This window comes from Palaemon carinicauda, chromosome 24 (assembly GCF_036898095.1).
Source record: "Palaemon carinicauda isolate YSFRI2023 chromosome 24, ASM3689809v2, whole genome shotgun sequence".
Lineage (NCBI taxonomy): Eukaryota > Metazoa > Arthropoda > Malacostraca > Decapoda > Palaemonidae > Palaemon > Palaemon carinicauda.
The window spans coordinates 84,435,120-84,453,161 of record NC_090748.1 but is presented as its reverse complement, the minus strand read 5'-3'; the positions used below and the strand labels follow the sequence as shown (position 1 = coordinate 84,453,161).

At 36.8% G+C, this 18,042-nt stretch overlaps 1 protein-coding gene and 1 long non-coding RNA gene across 8 annotated transcripts in view; both read left to right on the top strand.

The window, feature by feature from the left end:
• The window catches only part of LOC137617881 (uncharacterized), a 13,353-nt gene extending 1,424 nt beyond the window's left edge, over nt 1-11,929 (top strand). For 2 of the 4 annotated variants that reach the window (XM_068347831.1, XM_068347830.1), the window contains exons 2-6: nt 285-591; nt 4,600-4,751; nt 6,652-6,808; nt 9,225-9,419; nt 11,503-11,929. In XM_068347831.1, coding sequence (XP_068203932.1) covers nt 293-591; nt 4,600-4,751; nt 6,652-6,808; nt 9,225-9,419; nt 11,503-11,560 — 861 coding nt within the window. In that variant the 5' untranslated portion in view covers nt 285-292 and the 3' untranslated portion in view covers nt 11,561-11,929. Of the gene's footprint in view, nt 1-114; nt 592-4,599; nt 4,752-6,651; nt 6,809-9,224; nt 9,420-11,296; nt 11,434-11,502 lie in introns of those variants that run through there. The other 2 variants (XM_068347829.1, XM_068347832.1) reach the window with 2 other exon arrangements.
• Nucleotides 11,930-16,449: 4,520 nt separating this feature from the next.
• The window catches only part of LOC137618188 (uncharacterized), a 64,013-nt gene continuing 62,420 nt past the window's right edge, over nt 16,450-18,042 (top strand). For all 4 annotated transcript variants that reach the window (XR_011039748.1, XR_011039749.1, XR_011039747.1 and 1 more), the window contains exon 1: nt 16,450-16,535. This is a non-coding gene — a long non-coding RNA (uncharacterized lncRNA). The remainder of the gene's footprint in view (nt 16,536-18,042) is intronic.

Here is an 18,042-nt window from a genome sequence, read left to right as displayed (position 1 = left end):
ATATATATATATATATATATATATATAGAACTAGATATATAGGTGTTAAAACATAATAGGTTAAGTAACCTCAACCTAAAAGAATGGCTGAGAGCTGAAGTGTAAATACCTTAATTCTTACCCTACAAGAAGAAAATGTGTAGAGTGAGAAAAATAAATGAATACTTTGATTCATGAAGAAAGGAACTTGATCCAATAATATTACGTTTACCCTGTGTGTGCAGGCATACGAATATCCCTGTGTTTAGACATTATTCATAGCAATATCCACTATCCAATACCAGAGAAAAACATGAGTGCTATATTAGGGTTTCCCATCATCGTCCCATTCGACCCAGCGGACGGAAGTCTCCGAATATCTGACGACAACTTGTCCGAATTCCCTGCTTTACTAAGGAATAGGAATCTCCGTAAGGTTCGCGTCAGCATCAGGAGCAACCCGCTTTATGTGTTCGAGCTTGAGAAATTCCTACTGACGTGCTCGAACAGAAAGATCAGGGTGAATGACCTCGCTCTAGAGGAGCTGTTTCGGCATCCGGATAATATTCAGGGATCTGTTCTTTTACGGCCACTACAAGAGGTACTGTCTAGGTATGTACTTTATGTCCACGTTTTTTACGTATTTCTTTTCTATATTTTCCAAGAAATAAACCAGATAAAATTTTTCAACACCAATTTCTCTCATATATTGGATTTTTTATTTTTTTCATATTGGAATTACTTTTCGTTTAATAAGAGAAGTCCGAACTTGGGGCTATGACATATAGTCTATGAGCCCCCGTCCGGAGATAAACTCCGGGTAATCTAAAGAAATTTTGATAATTGATGTATTATTTCTAAACGTTTACTTTTTCATACTCAGTTTCTGAAATGTTTTCCAGAATTTGTTGATTCATTTTTTTCGGTGTAATTGTTTGTTTGTTACTGATCTTTCACTATTTTTATATAAAATCTTCTAAAAGATTTTTATTTATATTTATTGGATATTAATTAAATCATATTCTTCTTCTTTTTATGTAGAAACAAAACTGGTCTAATGAATTGCGTTGACAAATGTTCCAAAATTTAGGACCTGCGGGGATTTTTATCCACAAATATTTATATAAATTAGAACCATATAGCTAATATTCCAGTGTTTCTCAAAAGAGTTATGCTTTTAAAGATATATGAATTCAAATTTCAAAAGCTATAGGCATAACATGAAACTTTTCTCTTTTCACTATCATTCTTGTGCGAATTACAGTACTGTACATCATGAAATCTGTAATGAATATTTAACTGTTTGGCGGATGAATATGTTAAAAGTGACAATTATGTTTTGGGATATACTGTATACCCAAACAAATACGCAGTAATGAGACAATGAAATATACTTGCTTACCTATTCGTTTCTAGATGTATTCAATGAATCACATAAAAACCTTTGGCGTAATAAGTTTTATCTTTATATCTTATTATAAGATAATTTTAGAATGGAATGTAAGAAAGCTTCGTGTTTCTTTTAAACGTCAGATTTTATTCAACATGAGTAAGCATAGAAACATATAAACCTGTTGCTTCTTTAACAAATGTAATAAAGACTCGTGGCTTTTTGATATTACAGAAATATCAATTGAATGATGTCTGTGTGATGCCCTTCACCTCTGAAATAATTTGAATTACCTACGGAATATTATAAGTAAAAAATTAAGTAGTTGTAGTAAATCTAAAAGAAACCATTAAAAAAATACGTTTTTCGAAAACTTCATGAGCAATGTTGTATTCCGAGTCAACTTCAGCTCTCTTTACTTACCCTTTTTTCCATCAACTTCAGCTTTCTTTACTTACCTTTTTTGTCATCAGCTTCAGCTTTCTTTACTTACCCTTTTCCATCATCATCTTTCTTAACTTACCCTTTTTCCATCAACTTCAGCTTTCTTTACGTACAATTTTTCCATCAACTTCAGCTTTCTATACTTACCTTTTTCCATCAACTTCAGCTTTCTTTACTTACCCTTTTTCCATCAACTTCAGCTTTCTTTACGTACCTTTTTCCATCAACTTCAGCTTTCTATACTTACCTTTTTCCATCAACTTCAGCTTTCTTTACTTACCCTTTTTCCATCAACTTCAGCTTTCTTTACGTACCATTTTTCCATCAACTTCAGCTTTCTATACTTACCTTTTTCCATCAACTTCAGCTTTCTTTACTTACCCTTTTTCCATCAACTTCAGCTTTCTTTACGTACCTTTTTCCATCAACTTCAGCTTTCTTTACGTACCATTTTTCCATCAACTTCAGCTTTCTTTACTTACCTATTTTGTCATCAGCTTCAGCTTTCTTTACTTACCCTTTTCCATCATCATCTTTCTTAACTTACCCTTTTTCCATCAACTTCAGCTTTCTTTACGTACCCTTTTTCCATCAACTTCAGCTTTCTTTACTTACCTTTTTCCATCAACTTCAGCTTTCTTTACTTACCCCTTTTCCATCAACTTCAGCTTTCTTTACTTACCCTTTTTCCATCGACTTCAGCTTTCTTTACGTACCCTTTTCCATCAACTTCAGCTTTCTTTACGTACCATTTTTCCATCAACTTCAGCTTTCTATACTTACCTTTTTCCATCAACTTCAGCTTTCTTTACGTACCATTTTTCCATCAACTTCAGCTTTCTTTACTTACCCTTTTTCCATCAACTTTAGCTTTCTATACTTACCTTTTTCCATCAACTTCAGCTTTCTTTACGTACCATTTTTCCATCAACTTCAGCTTTCTATACTTACCTTTTTCCATCAACTTCAGCTTTCTATACTTACCTTTTTCCATCAACTTCAGCTTTCTATACTTACCTTTTTCCATCAACTTCAGCTTTCTATACTTACCTTTTTCCATCAACTTCAGCTTTCTTTACGTACCATTTTTCCATCAACTTCAGCTTTCTATACTTACCTTTTTCCATCAACTTCAGCTTTCTTTACTTCCCATTTTTCCATCGACTTCAGCTTTCTTTACTTACCCTTTTTCCATCAACTTCTTTTTTTCGTACTTACCTTTTTCCATCGACTTCAGCTTTCTATACTTACCTTTTTCCATCAACTTCAGCTTTCTTTACTTACCCTTTTTCCATCAACTTCAGCTTTCTTTACTTACCCTTTTTCCATCAACTTCAGCTTTCTTTACTTACCCTTTTTCCATCAACTTCTTTTTTTCGTACTTACCTTTTTCCATCGACTTCAGCTTTCTATACTTACCTTTTTCCATCAACTTCAGCTTTCTTTACTTACCCTTTTTCCATCAACTTCAGCTTTCTTTACTTACCCTTTTTCCATCGACTTCAGCTTTCTTTACGTACCATTTTTCCATCAACTTCAGCTTTCTATACTTACCTTTTTCCATCAACTTCAGCTTTCTTTACGTACCATTTTTCCATCAACTTCAGCTTTCTATACTTACCTTTTTCCATCAACTTCAGCTTTCTTTACGTACCATTTTTCCATCAACTTCAGCTTTCTATACTTACCTTTTTCCATCAACTTCAGCTTTCTTTACGTACCATTTTTCCATCGACTTCAGCTTTCTTTACTTACCCTTTTTCCATCAACTTCTTTTTTTCGTACTTACCTTTTTCCATCGACTTCAGCTTTCTATACTTACCTTTTTCCATCAACTTCAGCTTTCTTTACTTACCCTTTTTCCATCAACTTCAGCTTTCTTTACTTACCCTTTTTCCATCAACTTCAGCTTTCTTTACGTACCATTTTTCCATCAACTTCAGCTTTCTATACTTACCTTTTTCCATCAACTTCAGCTTTCTTTACGTACCATTTTTCCATCAACTTCAGCTTTCTTTACGTACCATTTTTCCATCAACTTCAGCTTTCTTTACGTACCATTTTTCCATCAACTTCAGCTTTCTTTACGTACCCTTTTTCCATCAACTTTAGCTTTCTTTACGTACCATTTTTCCATCAACTTCAGCTTTCTTTACGTACCATTTTTCCATCAACTTCAGCTTTCTTTACGTACCATTTTTCCATCAACTTCAGCTTTCTATACTTACCTTTTTCCATCAACTTCAGCTTTCTTTACGTACCATTTTTCCATCAACTTCAGCTTTCTTTACGTACCATTTTTCCATCAACTTCAGCTTTCTTTACGTACCATTTTTCCATCGACTTCAGCTTTCTTTACGTACCATTTTTCCATCAACTTCAGCTTTCTTTACGTACCATTTTTCCATCAACTTCAGCTTTCTTTACTTACCCTTTTTCCATCAACTTCTTTTTTTCGTACTTACCTTTTTCCATCGACTTCTGCTTTCTATACTTACCTTTTTCCATCAACTTCAGCTTTCTTTACTTACCCTTTTTCCATCAACTTCAGCTTTCTTTACTTACCCTTTTTCCATCAACTTCAGCTTTCTTTACGTACCTTTTTCCATCAACTTCAGCTTTCTTTACTTACCCTTTTTCCATCAACTTCAGCTTTCTTTACGTACCATTTTTCCATCAACTTCAGCTTTCTATACTTACCTTTTTCCATCAACTTCAGCTTTCTTTACTTGTCTTTTTTTCCAATTCTAAAGTAATATCTTGACCTCTGTCGTTTTCCAAAACAGGTGTAGCATGCGTTTCTACATGGGGCAGCTGGACAATTCCTTCGTCCTTCCAGATACCATGGAGATATTGCACATAAGTGTTCCGAATAATGATGCCTTTCAACCTCTTAAGAAGATCATTAACAGTGGGAAACACCAATTAGGACTCTTATGTAAGCTATATGATCAAGTGTTTGTCTATTTATCCAAATTATCAACAATGTTGTAGATATTTTATTTTTCATTAATTAATACGTGCCATTGCAATTCGCATCGTATGAGTTCATTCGCGTTATGAATATGTTGTTGATAATAACTTCAATTATACTAATGCTAATATTCCCCTGAAACAATACCTTATTTATTACTAATATCTAACCTTATTTGCGGGATAATTTCATTAAACGTTTGTCTTATGACATTTTCTTTTAATACCCATAGGACGTAGAGGGACTAAATACTAGCTTTTCGTTCTGTATGTTTAAGCATTACTTTTTACCTCGTTGACCTAGGATAGCATGTTTTTTTTTTTACTGATATCTATAATGTTCACGAGTTTCCCAGGCATTGCTCATTTACAGACAAAAATATTCTAAATAGAGTGATACACTTGGTACATAATTTGTCTCTGTTAATTAAAAAAAAAAAACATGAAAAAGACTATATGGAGTTACGACCATTCATTTCATATAAATGCATTTTCAAACCGAAAGGATGAAAAAAATGATACGATCCCAAGTTTATATAAAAACATGGAAATATGCCTCAATACAAACATCAATAATTGACGTGAAAACATTGTATTTACCATGCAATCATAACAACTTTATCCTGTTCAGCTTGACGCTTCCCTTTGGTTCAGTGGCTCTTCTGAATAGGTTTTCATTAATCATGCGTTTGTTTTATACTTCCTTCGTGAGATATTGTAACTATAGTCCATTTCTTTTAGCGATGCATATTTGCACCGACTCGCGGCGGTGCCCTTTTAGCTCGTAAAAGTTTCCTGATCGTTGATTGGTTAGAATTATCTTGTCCAACCAATCAGCGATCAGGAAACTTTTCCCAGCTAAATGGGCACCCCTGTGAGTCAGTGCAAATATGCCTCGATAAAAGAAATGGACTATAGTACTCTGGTTATAAATTATCCGAGGCTTCATTGTCTTGAGCATTTATTAATAATTTTCATTTTGCTTTGCGTATTAAAGAATGGTTGCAATGAATCTCACGCTTTCCTCAGACTCGTTTGCAAGCATCGAGATTATGGCTTGAAATTGCATAAATTTTATATCAGTTTCATCTGATTAACTTAAAATCTTTTTAGTAAAAAGCAATGTTAACTGGGAATGCAATCAGTTTAGAGATATAGTTACAGATTCACTTACTATGGTTTTCCTCTTCAACCATAGGGAAAAATTTTAACTATTCGTCATCAAAAGAATTGGTCGCCTCCAAAATCATTCGCAATCAAAAGAGTAGATTTATAAATCCAGAAAATTGATTTACTATAGTCCATTTCTTTTAGCGATGCATATTTGCACCGACTCGCAGCGGTGCCCTTTTAGCTCGGAAAAGTTTCCTGATCGCTGATTGGTTGGAATTCTCTTGTCCAACCAATCAGCGATCCGGAAACTTTTCCGAGCTAAAAGGGCACCGCTGCGAGTCGGTGCAAATATGCATCACTAAAAGAAATAGACTATAATCCATGACATCCTTCAATGGGTTCTCTTATTACACAGTTTTACATACCATGCAACCAATAGGAATCTTTTTTTCATGGTTTTATACCTACAAAAGACCAGCCAGTCGTAATGATAGACTTAAACGATTCATACGAAAATGAAGGACAAGTAACATTTAAGAATAGGTACGACACGAAGCCTCTGTAATAGTCAGATATTCAAATGAGGTGCCATTATAAAGATAGCTAACTCATCAAGCTATATAAAAATTGCTATTTAGTTATCATAAGTCAGAGTGAGGCGAATTGTAAAAATATCCACTACTAAACAAAACTTGAAGTGAAATCTAACCTCTATTTCTTCTTTCTTTCTCTCTTCGCTTCTTTATTTCCAGGCATAAATCTAAGAGTTTCTTCAGTCGATATTGAGAAATTGTTACCACTCAAGGGAGTCAAGGGATGGCCGCCATCTTTATTTCTTCCCGACATTTACGCAAAACATATAACTAAGGTGGTTGGTGTTGCTGAGGCACTTCTTCCCACAGACAGGAGGTAAATGCTTTCTATTTACTGTTTTATTTAATTTACATAACATCACCTATAAAATTCATCTTCATACCATATTTAGTATCAAGTGACTTATAGAAATGTGGAATGTAATCAATCCATCCACCACCTGCACAAATGTATAGGGAAAACATGCCAGTATTGAAAAGTCAGCAATCAGAGTAACCTATTCAAGCAAAAAAAAAAAAAAAGTTAAGTGGATAAAAAATATTGAACAAATTAGAAACAAATCTACTATCAAATAGGACTTCTGATACCTTTTTCAAAAAAAAAAAAAAAAAAAAAACAGCGTGTGCTCTAAGTTTGACCTAAAATTCCATTTATCCAACTATTTAATCAAGATAATAAGCCATTCCTCAATTTGGTCGTCAAAATAAAACTTCAAGGGAAAGGCCACTGGCTCCTCGAAATTCAGATCTTTGTAATGACAATGTTTCTTTGACTGTATACAGATCATCTAAAATTCTAGGTGTGATTGTGAAATGATAATAATTACTTTGCTGCAAATGCTTTGCTGTTGAACTGGTTAACACAATGCATAGTTCATATATGACATCTATTTCAACATTGTTACTGATCTTTAAATATATATATTTTTTTTTCATTACTTCTGTTATATATTCTATTTCTCATTTCCTTTCTTCACTGGGCTACTGTACAGCTTTTCCAACTTTGGTTGTAGCTTCGCTAGTAATAATAATAATGAAAATAGATTGTTGATAACTTTGGGACAGTTCTGACATCAGCGCCGTACCTTAGAAGGGACGGTTACCCTCCCAAATGTCCCCGGTCTTCCAAGAGATGGGGGTCTCCAAAGCAAGGTCAGTAAATTAAAGTATGCAAGTATAGGCCTACATTTTATATCACCAACACACCAGTGGATGGGGCGCCTCTTTCACCAACTCAGCCTGATTCGAAGGATTTTTTTTTTTTAAATATACGGTTGTATCATATCAGCATTAACCTCGTACAGTAGCAAATTTCACATTGGAAGTCGTAAAGAGAAAATATTTTAGTAATTTCTTAAGTACAATTTGGTCAGAGTAGAGTTATTAAACTTTCAATATACTTTACCGGTGGAATTTTCTGTGTTTAATACCTATTAAAAAGTAGAATTTTGAATTCATATGACTCATCTAAAAGATACAATAGAATCGAATAATTTTATTCTTTTGCCCAAAGGAGCTTTTAATTACACCACATATATGTAAAGCCATCCGACACTACTATAGTCCATTTCTTTTAGCGATGCATATTTGCACCGACTCGCGGCGGTGCCCTTTTAGCTCGGAAAAGTTTCCTCATCGCTGATTGGTTAGAATTATCTTGTCCAACTCTTGTCCAACCAATCAGCGATCAGGAAACTTTTCCGAGCTAAAAGGGCACCGTTGCGAGTCGGTGCAAATATGACTCGCTAAAAGAAATGGACTATATTTAAAAACTTCCCTTCACTTTAGGGGTTGTCAAATTCATCAACAAATATAGAGAATGAGACGAAATCCCTTATAGTGAGGGACAGGATGACAATCAAGAACAGGCTTTCTTGAGTGAACTAACGAATAGATAGAAAAAATAAAGGAAAACCAAATAATAAAAGGAATAGGGATCATAGAAACCCATTTAGGATATCAAGCTAGAAACAATATTATTATTATTATTATTATTATTATTATTATCATTACTTGCTAAGCTATAACCCTGGTTGGAAAAGCAGGATGCTATAAGCCCAGGGGCTCCAACAGGGAAAATAGCCCAGTGAGGAAAGGAAAAAAAGGAAAAATAAAATATTTTCAGAACAGTAACAACATTAGAATAAATATCTTCAATATGAACTATATTAACTTTAATAAAACAAGAGGAAGAGAAATTAGATATAATAGTGTGCCCGAGTGTACTCTCAAGCAAGAGAACTCTAACCCAAGACATTGGAAGGCCATGGTACAGAGGCTATGGCACTACCCAAGACTAGAGAACAATGGTTTGATTTTGGAGTGTCCTTCTCCTAGAAGAGCTGTTTACCATAGCTAAAGAGTCTCTTCTACCCTTAGCAAGAGGAAAGTGGCCACTGAACAATTACAATCCAGTAGCCCCGTGGGTGAAGAAGAATTGTTTGGCAATCTCAGTGTTGTCAGGTGTATAAGGACAGAGGAGAATATGTAAGGAATAGGCCAAACTATTCGGTTTATGTGTAGGCAAAGATAAAGTGAACTGTAACCAGAGAGAAGGATCCAATGTAGTACTGTCTGGCCAGTCAAAGGACCCCATAACTCTCTAGCAGTAGTATTTCAACGGTTAAATGAAGGACGTTTTCGTACCTGTCTGATAATATAGGCAAAATGGTCATTACTAAAATACTTCGAAACATCCCAAGCAATACATTTATCTTCTTTACTTTTAACAGAATGTTCGGGTCTTTGTTCTTCCCAAGATACAAGGCGAAAGCATCCCAAATCATTAACGAGTTAATCGATTCAGATATTAAAGTCAGCGGCGGGATTTTCCTTCCGTCCACCTGCTTGCCGCCAACGAGGGGGGAACAAAGCATACTGGAGTTTCTGGCAGAGGATAAACTCGGTGCAAAGTGTGGCATAGTATGGTAAGTTCTTATCTTTGGTTTTAAAATCAAAGATAAAATGTAAAGAATGAAGACCTAGCTTACAATGTTATAATGCTAACTTTTTTCATTTATCTATCTATCAAGGCACCTCCACATAATTTTGGGGGGTAGCCGACATAAAAAAAAGAACAAAGGGGGACTTTTCTTCTCTTATCTCCTCCTAGCCTGACGAGGGATTTAGCCGAGTTTGGCTGGCACTGCTAGGGTGCAACAATACACCACCCATCCTCCCCAGTTATCCACCACAATGACGTTTCATATGCTGAATCCCATAATGCTGCTACCTCAGCGGTCACCAAAGTAAGCAGCAGGGCGTATCAGAACAGCATCACAATTGCTCGCCATTTATTCCTATTTCTAGCATGCTCCTTTGCCTGTTTCACATCTATCCTCCTATCACCTAGCTTTCTCCACTCCATCCATCCAGCCAAACCTTGGCATTCGTCTTGTACTTCTCCCATCAACTCTTGCATTCATCACCTTCAGCAGACGGCTATTTCCATTCTCTCTACATGGCCAAACCACCTCAACACATTCATATCCTCTCTAGCTGCTAATTCATTTCTTACACCCGCTCTCACCCTCACTACTTCATTTCTAACCCTGTCTAATCGAGATACCCCAGCCATACTCCTTAGACACTTCATCTCGAACACATTAATCTCCGTCACTTTCATTCCCTACAACCATGATCCATACATCACGGATGGTACAATCACTTTCTCATATAGAACTCTCTTTACATTCCTAACCCTATACTCTTTACCACTCCCTTCACTGCCCCTAACACTTTACACCCTTCATTCATTCTCCGATGTACATCTGCTTCCACTTCTATTTACAGCAACAACAGGTCCCAAGTACTTAAACTGATCTACTTCCGTAAGTAATTCTCCATTCAGCATGACATTCAACCTAGCACCACCTTCCCTTTTCGCTAGAGAGTTATGGGGTCCTTTGACTGGCCAGACAGCACTACATTGGATCCTTCTCTCTGGTTACGGTTCACTTTCCCTTTGCCTACACATACACCGAATAGTCTGGTCTATTCTTTACAGATTATCTTTTGTCCTCATACACCTGACAACGAGATTACCAAACAATTGTTCTTCACCAAAGGGGATAACTATTGCACTGTAATTGTTCAGTAGCTACTCTTCTCTTGGTATGGGTAGAAGAGACTCTTTAACTATGGTAAGCAGCTCTTCCAGGACACTCCAAAATCAGACCATTGTTCTCTAGTCTTGGGTAGTGCAATGGCCTCTGTACCATGGTCTTCCACTGTCTTTGGTTAGAGTTCTCTTGCTTGAGGGTACACTGAGCCACACCATTCTGTCTTATTGCTCTTCCTCTTGTTTTGTTAAAAATTTTATAATTTATATAGGAAATATTTATTTTAATGTTGTTACTGTTCTTAAAATATATTTTTCCTTGTTTCCTTTCCTCGCTGGACTATTTTCCCTGACGGGGCACCTAGAGTTACAGCATCCTGCTTTTCCAACAAGGGTTGTAGCTTAGCAAGTAATAATAATAACAATGATCTCATAACCTTACTTTTACCCACATTAACTCTCAACTTCCTTCTCTCACACACCCTCCCAAACTCTGTCAATAATCGAGCCAGCTTATCCTTCGAGTCTGCAACCAATATCGTAGCATCCGCAAACAACAACTGATTCACTTCCCACTACTTTTATTTTCAGGGTTAGACATAATACTGAATATGAACAATTTTCTTCCTTACCTTTATTTTCACATGTAAAGATAGTGAAGTTTATGAACTATCCTTTCATTACCTTTACCGCCAAGGATGAACAATGAAGGGTGTGCACTAACTGCAATATTTCTATTTTCAGGGATTAACATCGCAAAGATTATGAACCGTCTTTTCATTACTTTTATTTTCAAGAGTAAACATAATAAAGGTTATGAACTATCCATTCACTTCTTTTACTATTAGGGGTTAACTTAATGAAGGTTAAGAATTACCTATAAATTACGTGTTTTCATGGGAAAACATAGTAAAGGTTATAAACTTTTCCTTTGTTGCTTTTCTTTTCAGGGGTAAATATGATAAGAGTCACGAAGGAACTATACATGACATGGACTCCTGGTGGTGAATAACTTGTGGATTCTAAGTCAAGAAATTCATGAGTAATAGAAATTTTGTTCAACTTTATTGTATCTTTTCTTGTGTATACACGTTAAGAATTTTGAAATATTATTTTATTTTTGTACTCATGGAAGTGCCTTTCAATGGGAAATTAGATTTTAATAAACAATATAAAAGTCGGCCATCTGGCTTAAGAATATATTCATTTTCCCTGAATATGTCTGTATCAGTTATGTTAGATCTGCATGAATGAACTGTTGAAATACTTACTTTAAACTTACTTTAATAATGCAAAAAATAAGAGATTAAAGTTTTGTTCTAGTTAACATCTGCAAGTACAATGGTCCTGTGAAATAACAAAGCACACAAATCTTATTTCTTCCTGCATTGCCGAAATTAAAATTAATACTTTAATTTTTTTTAATGAAATTTAAGTTTTATGTTGATTGATATAATTTTTTTTTTTTTTTGCCTTCTGGTCTTTAAGTAATGGAAAGAAGTGAAATATGTTGATGTTTAGATTTTAGCTTACACTGGTTAATATTCTTAATATGCAAAGCTAAAGATTCTTTTGAAATGCTATTTATTGTAGGCCTACTTAGAATGGTTTTACCTGAGAACTAATTTGAGGTTAGATAGTCAGTATCCCTATCTTGTCATAAATATGAACTTTAGTTGGTCGTAATTTACTTAAAGGCCTAATTGTGTGTGTATACATAAAGGCTACATTCTCATTATAAATATCGATACCAGAGTTTTAGATAATGTAAATTTAATAAACCATAGGATAATAATTCATATGCTTCATTTAATGATTATTAGTCATAATATCGGAGAGTTTTGTCAGGCCGGCCAAATATGTTTTTTCCTTCAATCTAACAGTCATCACATTTCAGAAACTTTTTTTTTCTTTAATCAAAATTAATAAGGTATATTATTATTATTATTATTATTATTGTTGTTGTTGTTGTTATTATTATTACTATCCAAGCTACAACCCTAGTTGGAAAATCAAGAAAAAGGGTATGAAACCCCATGTATATCCGAATTTTTCGTCGCGATTCCTATAAATTGTTTAGGTCGAATTCGTCTGTAGGCTATTGACTGGGCTATTGGGAGTTTTCTTCTATAATTTTTGGACATCATTCATCATTATCAGCAATACATACATACATATACCAAAGGCACTTCCCCCAAATTTGGGTGGTAGCCGACATCAACAAGAAACAAAACAAAAAGGGGACTACTCTCTACGTTCCTCCAGCCTAACCAGGGACTCAGCTGAGTTCAGCTGGTACTGCTAGGGTGCCACAGCCCAACCTCCCACATTTCCACCACAGATGAAGCTTCATACTGCTGAGTCTCCTACTGCTGCTACCTCCGCGGTCATCTAAGGCACCGGAGGAAGCAGCAGGGCCTACCGGAACTGCGTCACAATCGCTCGCCATTCATTCCTATTTCTAGCACGCTCTCTTGCCTCTCTCACATCTATCCTCCTATCACCCAGAGCTTTCTTCACACCATCCATCCACCCAAACCTTGGCCTTCCTCTTGTACTTCTCCCATCAACTCTTGCATTCATCACCTTCTTTAGCAGACAGCCATTCTCCATTCTCTCAACATGGCCAAACCACCTCAACACATTCATATCCACTCTAGCCTCTAACTCATTTCTTACACCCGTTCTCACCCTCACCACCTCGTTCCTGACCCTATCTACTCGAGATACACCAGCCATACTCCTCAGACACTTCATCTCAAACACATTCAATTTCTGTCTCTCCATCACTTTCATTCCCCACAACTCCGATCCATACATCACAGTTGGTACAATCACTTTCTCATATAGAACTCTCTTTACATTCATGCCCAACCCTCTATTTTTTACTACTCCCTTAACTGCCCCCAACACTTTGCAACCTTCATTCACTCTCTGACGTACATCTGCTTCCACTCCACCATTTGCTGCAACAACAGACCCCAAGTACTTAAACTGATCCACCTCCTCAAGTAACTCTCCATTCAACATGACATTCAACCTTGCACCACCTTCCCTTCTCGTACATCTCATAACCTTACTCTTACCCACATTAACTCTCAACTTCCTTCTCTCACACACCCTTCCAAATTCTGTCACTAGTCGGTCAAGCTTCTCTTCTGTGTCTGCAACCAGTACAGTATCATCCGCAAACAACAACTGATTTACCTCCCATTCATGGTCATTCTCGTCTACCAGTTTTAATCCTCGTCCAAGCACTCGAGCATTCACCTCTCTCACCACTCCATCAACATACAAGTTAAACAACCACGGCGACATCACACATCCCTGTCTCAGCCCCACTCTCACCGGAAACCAATCGCTCACTTCATTTCCTATTCTAACACATGCTTTACTACCTTTGTAGAAACTTTTCACTGCTTGCAACAACCTTCCACCAACTCCATATAACCTCATCACATTCCACATTGCTTCCCTATCAACTCTATCATATGCTTTCTCCAGATCCATAAACGCAACATACACCTCCTTACCTTTTGCTAAATATTTCTCGCATATCTGCCTAACTGTAAAAATCTGATTCATACAACCCCTACCTCTTCTAAAACCACCCTGTACTTCCAAGATTGCATTCTCTGTTTTATCCTTAATCCTATTAATCAGTACTCTACCATACACTTTTCCAACTACACTCAACAAACTAATACCTCTTGAATTACAACACTCATGCACATCTCCCTTACCCTTATATAGTGGTACAATACATGCACAGACCCAATCTACTGGTACCATTGACAACACAAAACACACATTAAACAATCTCACCAACCATTCAATTACAGTCACACCCCCTTCCTTCAACATCTCAGCTTTCACACCATCCATACCAGATGCTTTTCCTACTCTCGTTTCATCTAGTGCTCTCCTCACTTCCTCTATTGTAATCTCTCTCTCATTCTCATCTCCCATCACTGGCACCTCAACACCTGGAACAGCAATTATATCTGCCTCCCTATCATCCTCAACATTCAGCAAACTTTCAAAATATTCCCCCCACCTTTTCCTTGCCTCCTCTCCTTTTAACAACCTTCCATTTCCATCTTTCACTGTCTCTTCAATTCTTGTGCCGGCCTTTCTTACTCTCTTCACTTCTTTCCAAAACTTCTTCTTATTCTCTTCATATGACTGACCCAGTCCCTGACCCCACCTCAGGTCAGCTGCCCTCTTTGCCTCACGTACCTTGCGCTTTACTTCCACCTTTTTCTCTCTATATTTTTCATACTTCTCTATACTATTACTCTGCAGCCATTCTTCAAAAGCCCTCTTTTTCTCTTCCACTTTTACCTTCACTCCTTCATTCCACCATTCACTGCCCTTCCTCATGCTGCCTCCAACAACCTTCTTGCCACATACATCACTTGCAATCCCAACAAAATTTTCTTTTGCCAACTTCCACTCCTCCTCTAAATTACCAGTTTCTCTTACTCTCACCTCGTCATATGCCATTTTCAACCTTTCCTGATATTTACTTTTTACCCCAGGTTTTATTAGCTCTTCAACCCTCACTAGCTCCCTTTTACATCCACCTACTCTATTCCCCCACTCTTTTGCTACAACCAATTTTCCTTCCACCAAAAAATGATCAGACATACCGTTAGCCATACCCCTAAACACGTGCACGTCTTTCAATCTTCCAAACATTCTTTTAGTTATCAACACATAATCCATTAATGCCCTTTCTACTACTCTTCCATTTGCCACTCTTACCCATGTATACTTATTTTTATCTTTCTTCTTAAAAAAGCTAGCACTTATTACCATCTCTTGTTCAACACACATATCTACCAGTCTCTCACCACTCTCATTCTCACCTGGTACGCCATACTTCCCAATGACACCTTCTACCTCTCCAGCACCCACTCTAGCATTTAAGTCACCCATAACAACTACATAATTCCTTCTACCCAGTCCTTCTACACACCTAGTTAATTCATTCCAAAACTCATTCCGCTCTTCTTCACTTTTCTCACTACCTGGCCCATATGCACTGACAAACGCCCAACATTCCCTACCCAACCTAACCCTTACCCATATTAACCTAGATGATATCTCCTTCCATTCCACTACTTTACCTGTCATCCATTCACTCAGCAATAAAGCCACACCCTCTCTCGCTCTTCCCCTTTCAATCCCAGACACTCTACCAGACATTTCACCAAACATCACTTCACCCTTTCCTTTCATCTTTGTCTCACACAAGGCCAATACATCCATCCTTCTACTTCTAAACATACTTCCAATCTTACATCTTTTACTCTCTATCGTACTACATCCACGCACATTCAAAAACCCCCAAAACTAGAGTGCGGGGAGCAGTCACTCTCCCCCCAGCTCCATCTCTTTGTTGCTGTCTCACAGGATTCTTTTACAGGAGAGGGGGTTCCCAGCCCTCTCATCCCGTCCCTTTTAGTCGCCTCTTACGACACGCAGGGATAACGTTGGCGCTATTCTAATTGTTTTATGCCCCCGCGGCCACAGCAATAAGAAATAAAAAAATTTTGTAAGCATATATTGCCTGTCTTACCTAATGATAAAGCCATTTATTGTGATTATATAAAATCATATACAAGTTTTAATAGAAAACATTTGCTAGTTGTTTTTATGTTGTAGCTTCTAGTTGAGTATTTTTTGTTATGATGTTAAATGAAAATAAAAGGTCTGAAATTGCTCTTACACACCTTATTTAAAAACAGCAACCAGAGGCCTTATGATAAAAAAGACAACCATTTAAAATTATCATTGTTAGAGAGTCATTGTAAGTGCAAAGTAAAGTTGCCAGTTACTCTTAAAGTTATTTTTCATAGTAACTTTAACTGTCCCTAGATGTCATTAGTATCCGAACAAGTTTCTATCCTGTGTCTTGGATCGTTCATCATTCATGCTGTGTGCAGAAAACGTTGAAAGAATTACATCGAAATCGGTGGTAAGTAATCCTATATATTTATACGTTATTCTGATTCAGTCGTATCTCATTCGTGGTATAATTTATTTCCCCTGCTTTGCCTTTATATTGTGGATTAAAATGTGATACAAAAGAGCTAATTTCACCTCAGAATTTATTCACAGGGCCAGACTTGTTTAATGGCTATTTTCTCAGTTATTTATTAGGCCTTTTCTCTGGAGTTTGTACATTACCGTACTGGACGAGTGTTAAATTTTAACTCGGTTAAGTTTTACTGTATTACAGTATCATTTTGCCTAACTTCATGTTGCACAGTTTTGAGAAGGCATAGTAAGCTAAATAGGTCAGCTTAGGTTGCTGGGAGACTAATTGGCCAGGGATTCGTTTGCCCAAACCCACAAGTTGTAACTTAAAATGTGAAAGTTTAACTTTTTCCCCAGCATCGTTCTGATAAGTATATCTCGATTATTTTGACTATGAACATGGTGTCCTATTATAGTCAATTTGGATAGTCTAGTTCTCCCCCAGAACATGATTACGGATACGTCATAGGTTGGGTAAATAGGAAATCTTCGAGTTTAATTGAAGGCCAATTTAGTGCACCGACTCTTCTCTTCTCTTTATTTTTATCATGTCCTTGTTGGCTTGGTAAATTTATAGAAAAACACTCGACAACATTTCTTGAAAATTACTGCAGTAAATTGTGCTTTCAACAAATATGACCTTTATTACACTGCAATTAATCCATTCTACCATTATGGACCCATCTTCCTGAAGGACACAGGTGGGAAGCTTGGGTGTTGGGTGTGCGAAAATAGAACAAAGCATGATTTCATCTTTTGAGATTTGTAAAAGGGTACAGAACCTAACAAAAAATCACCCACCTAACCTAACCTAGTAGTTCCTACGTCACAATCCCTATCCGGGGGAAAGCCCCCTCGATCCCCCTTCCCAGGTCACAAAATGTGATTATTTAACACTGGAGACTTTTAAAAGGGTATAGAACCTAAGAAACCCACCTAACCTAACCTAGTTCCTAGGTCACAACCCGTAGCCTGGGACGGAACCCCTCCTTCCCAGGTCACAACCCCCTAGCTGGGAGCAAGCCCCCGGGCCCCCCTTCCCAGGTCACAAATTGAAATTAGGCTAAATCACAAGTAAATCCTTACAATTTGATAAAGTAAATCTCAAATAATTCCGTACCTTATGATTGATATCTACGTCTTTTTTTTGATATACCAAATTTCAAAATAGATTTGACTTCATGTCCTTTTGTCACTACATGCGTTCCTGTTGTAGTCGATCCTATAAATAGCTTCACAGCACTCTCAACACTTTTCCTTGAAAATTAGATTTTCTTTGAGCATATTCAACAACTAGTTCAATACCACAGCTAGAAAAATCATGATAAAATTCTTCATAACCAACATAGCACTGCACACAATCCGTAGGAATTCGGTTTTTGTCAAAATTAACGCCAGAAGGGCCAGCCACTGCCTTTTCCATAGCTACAACAAAACAAAATGCT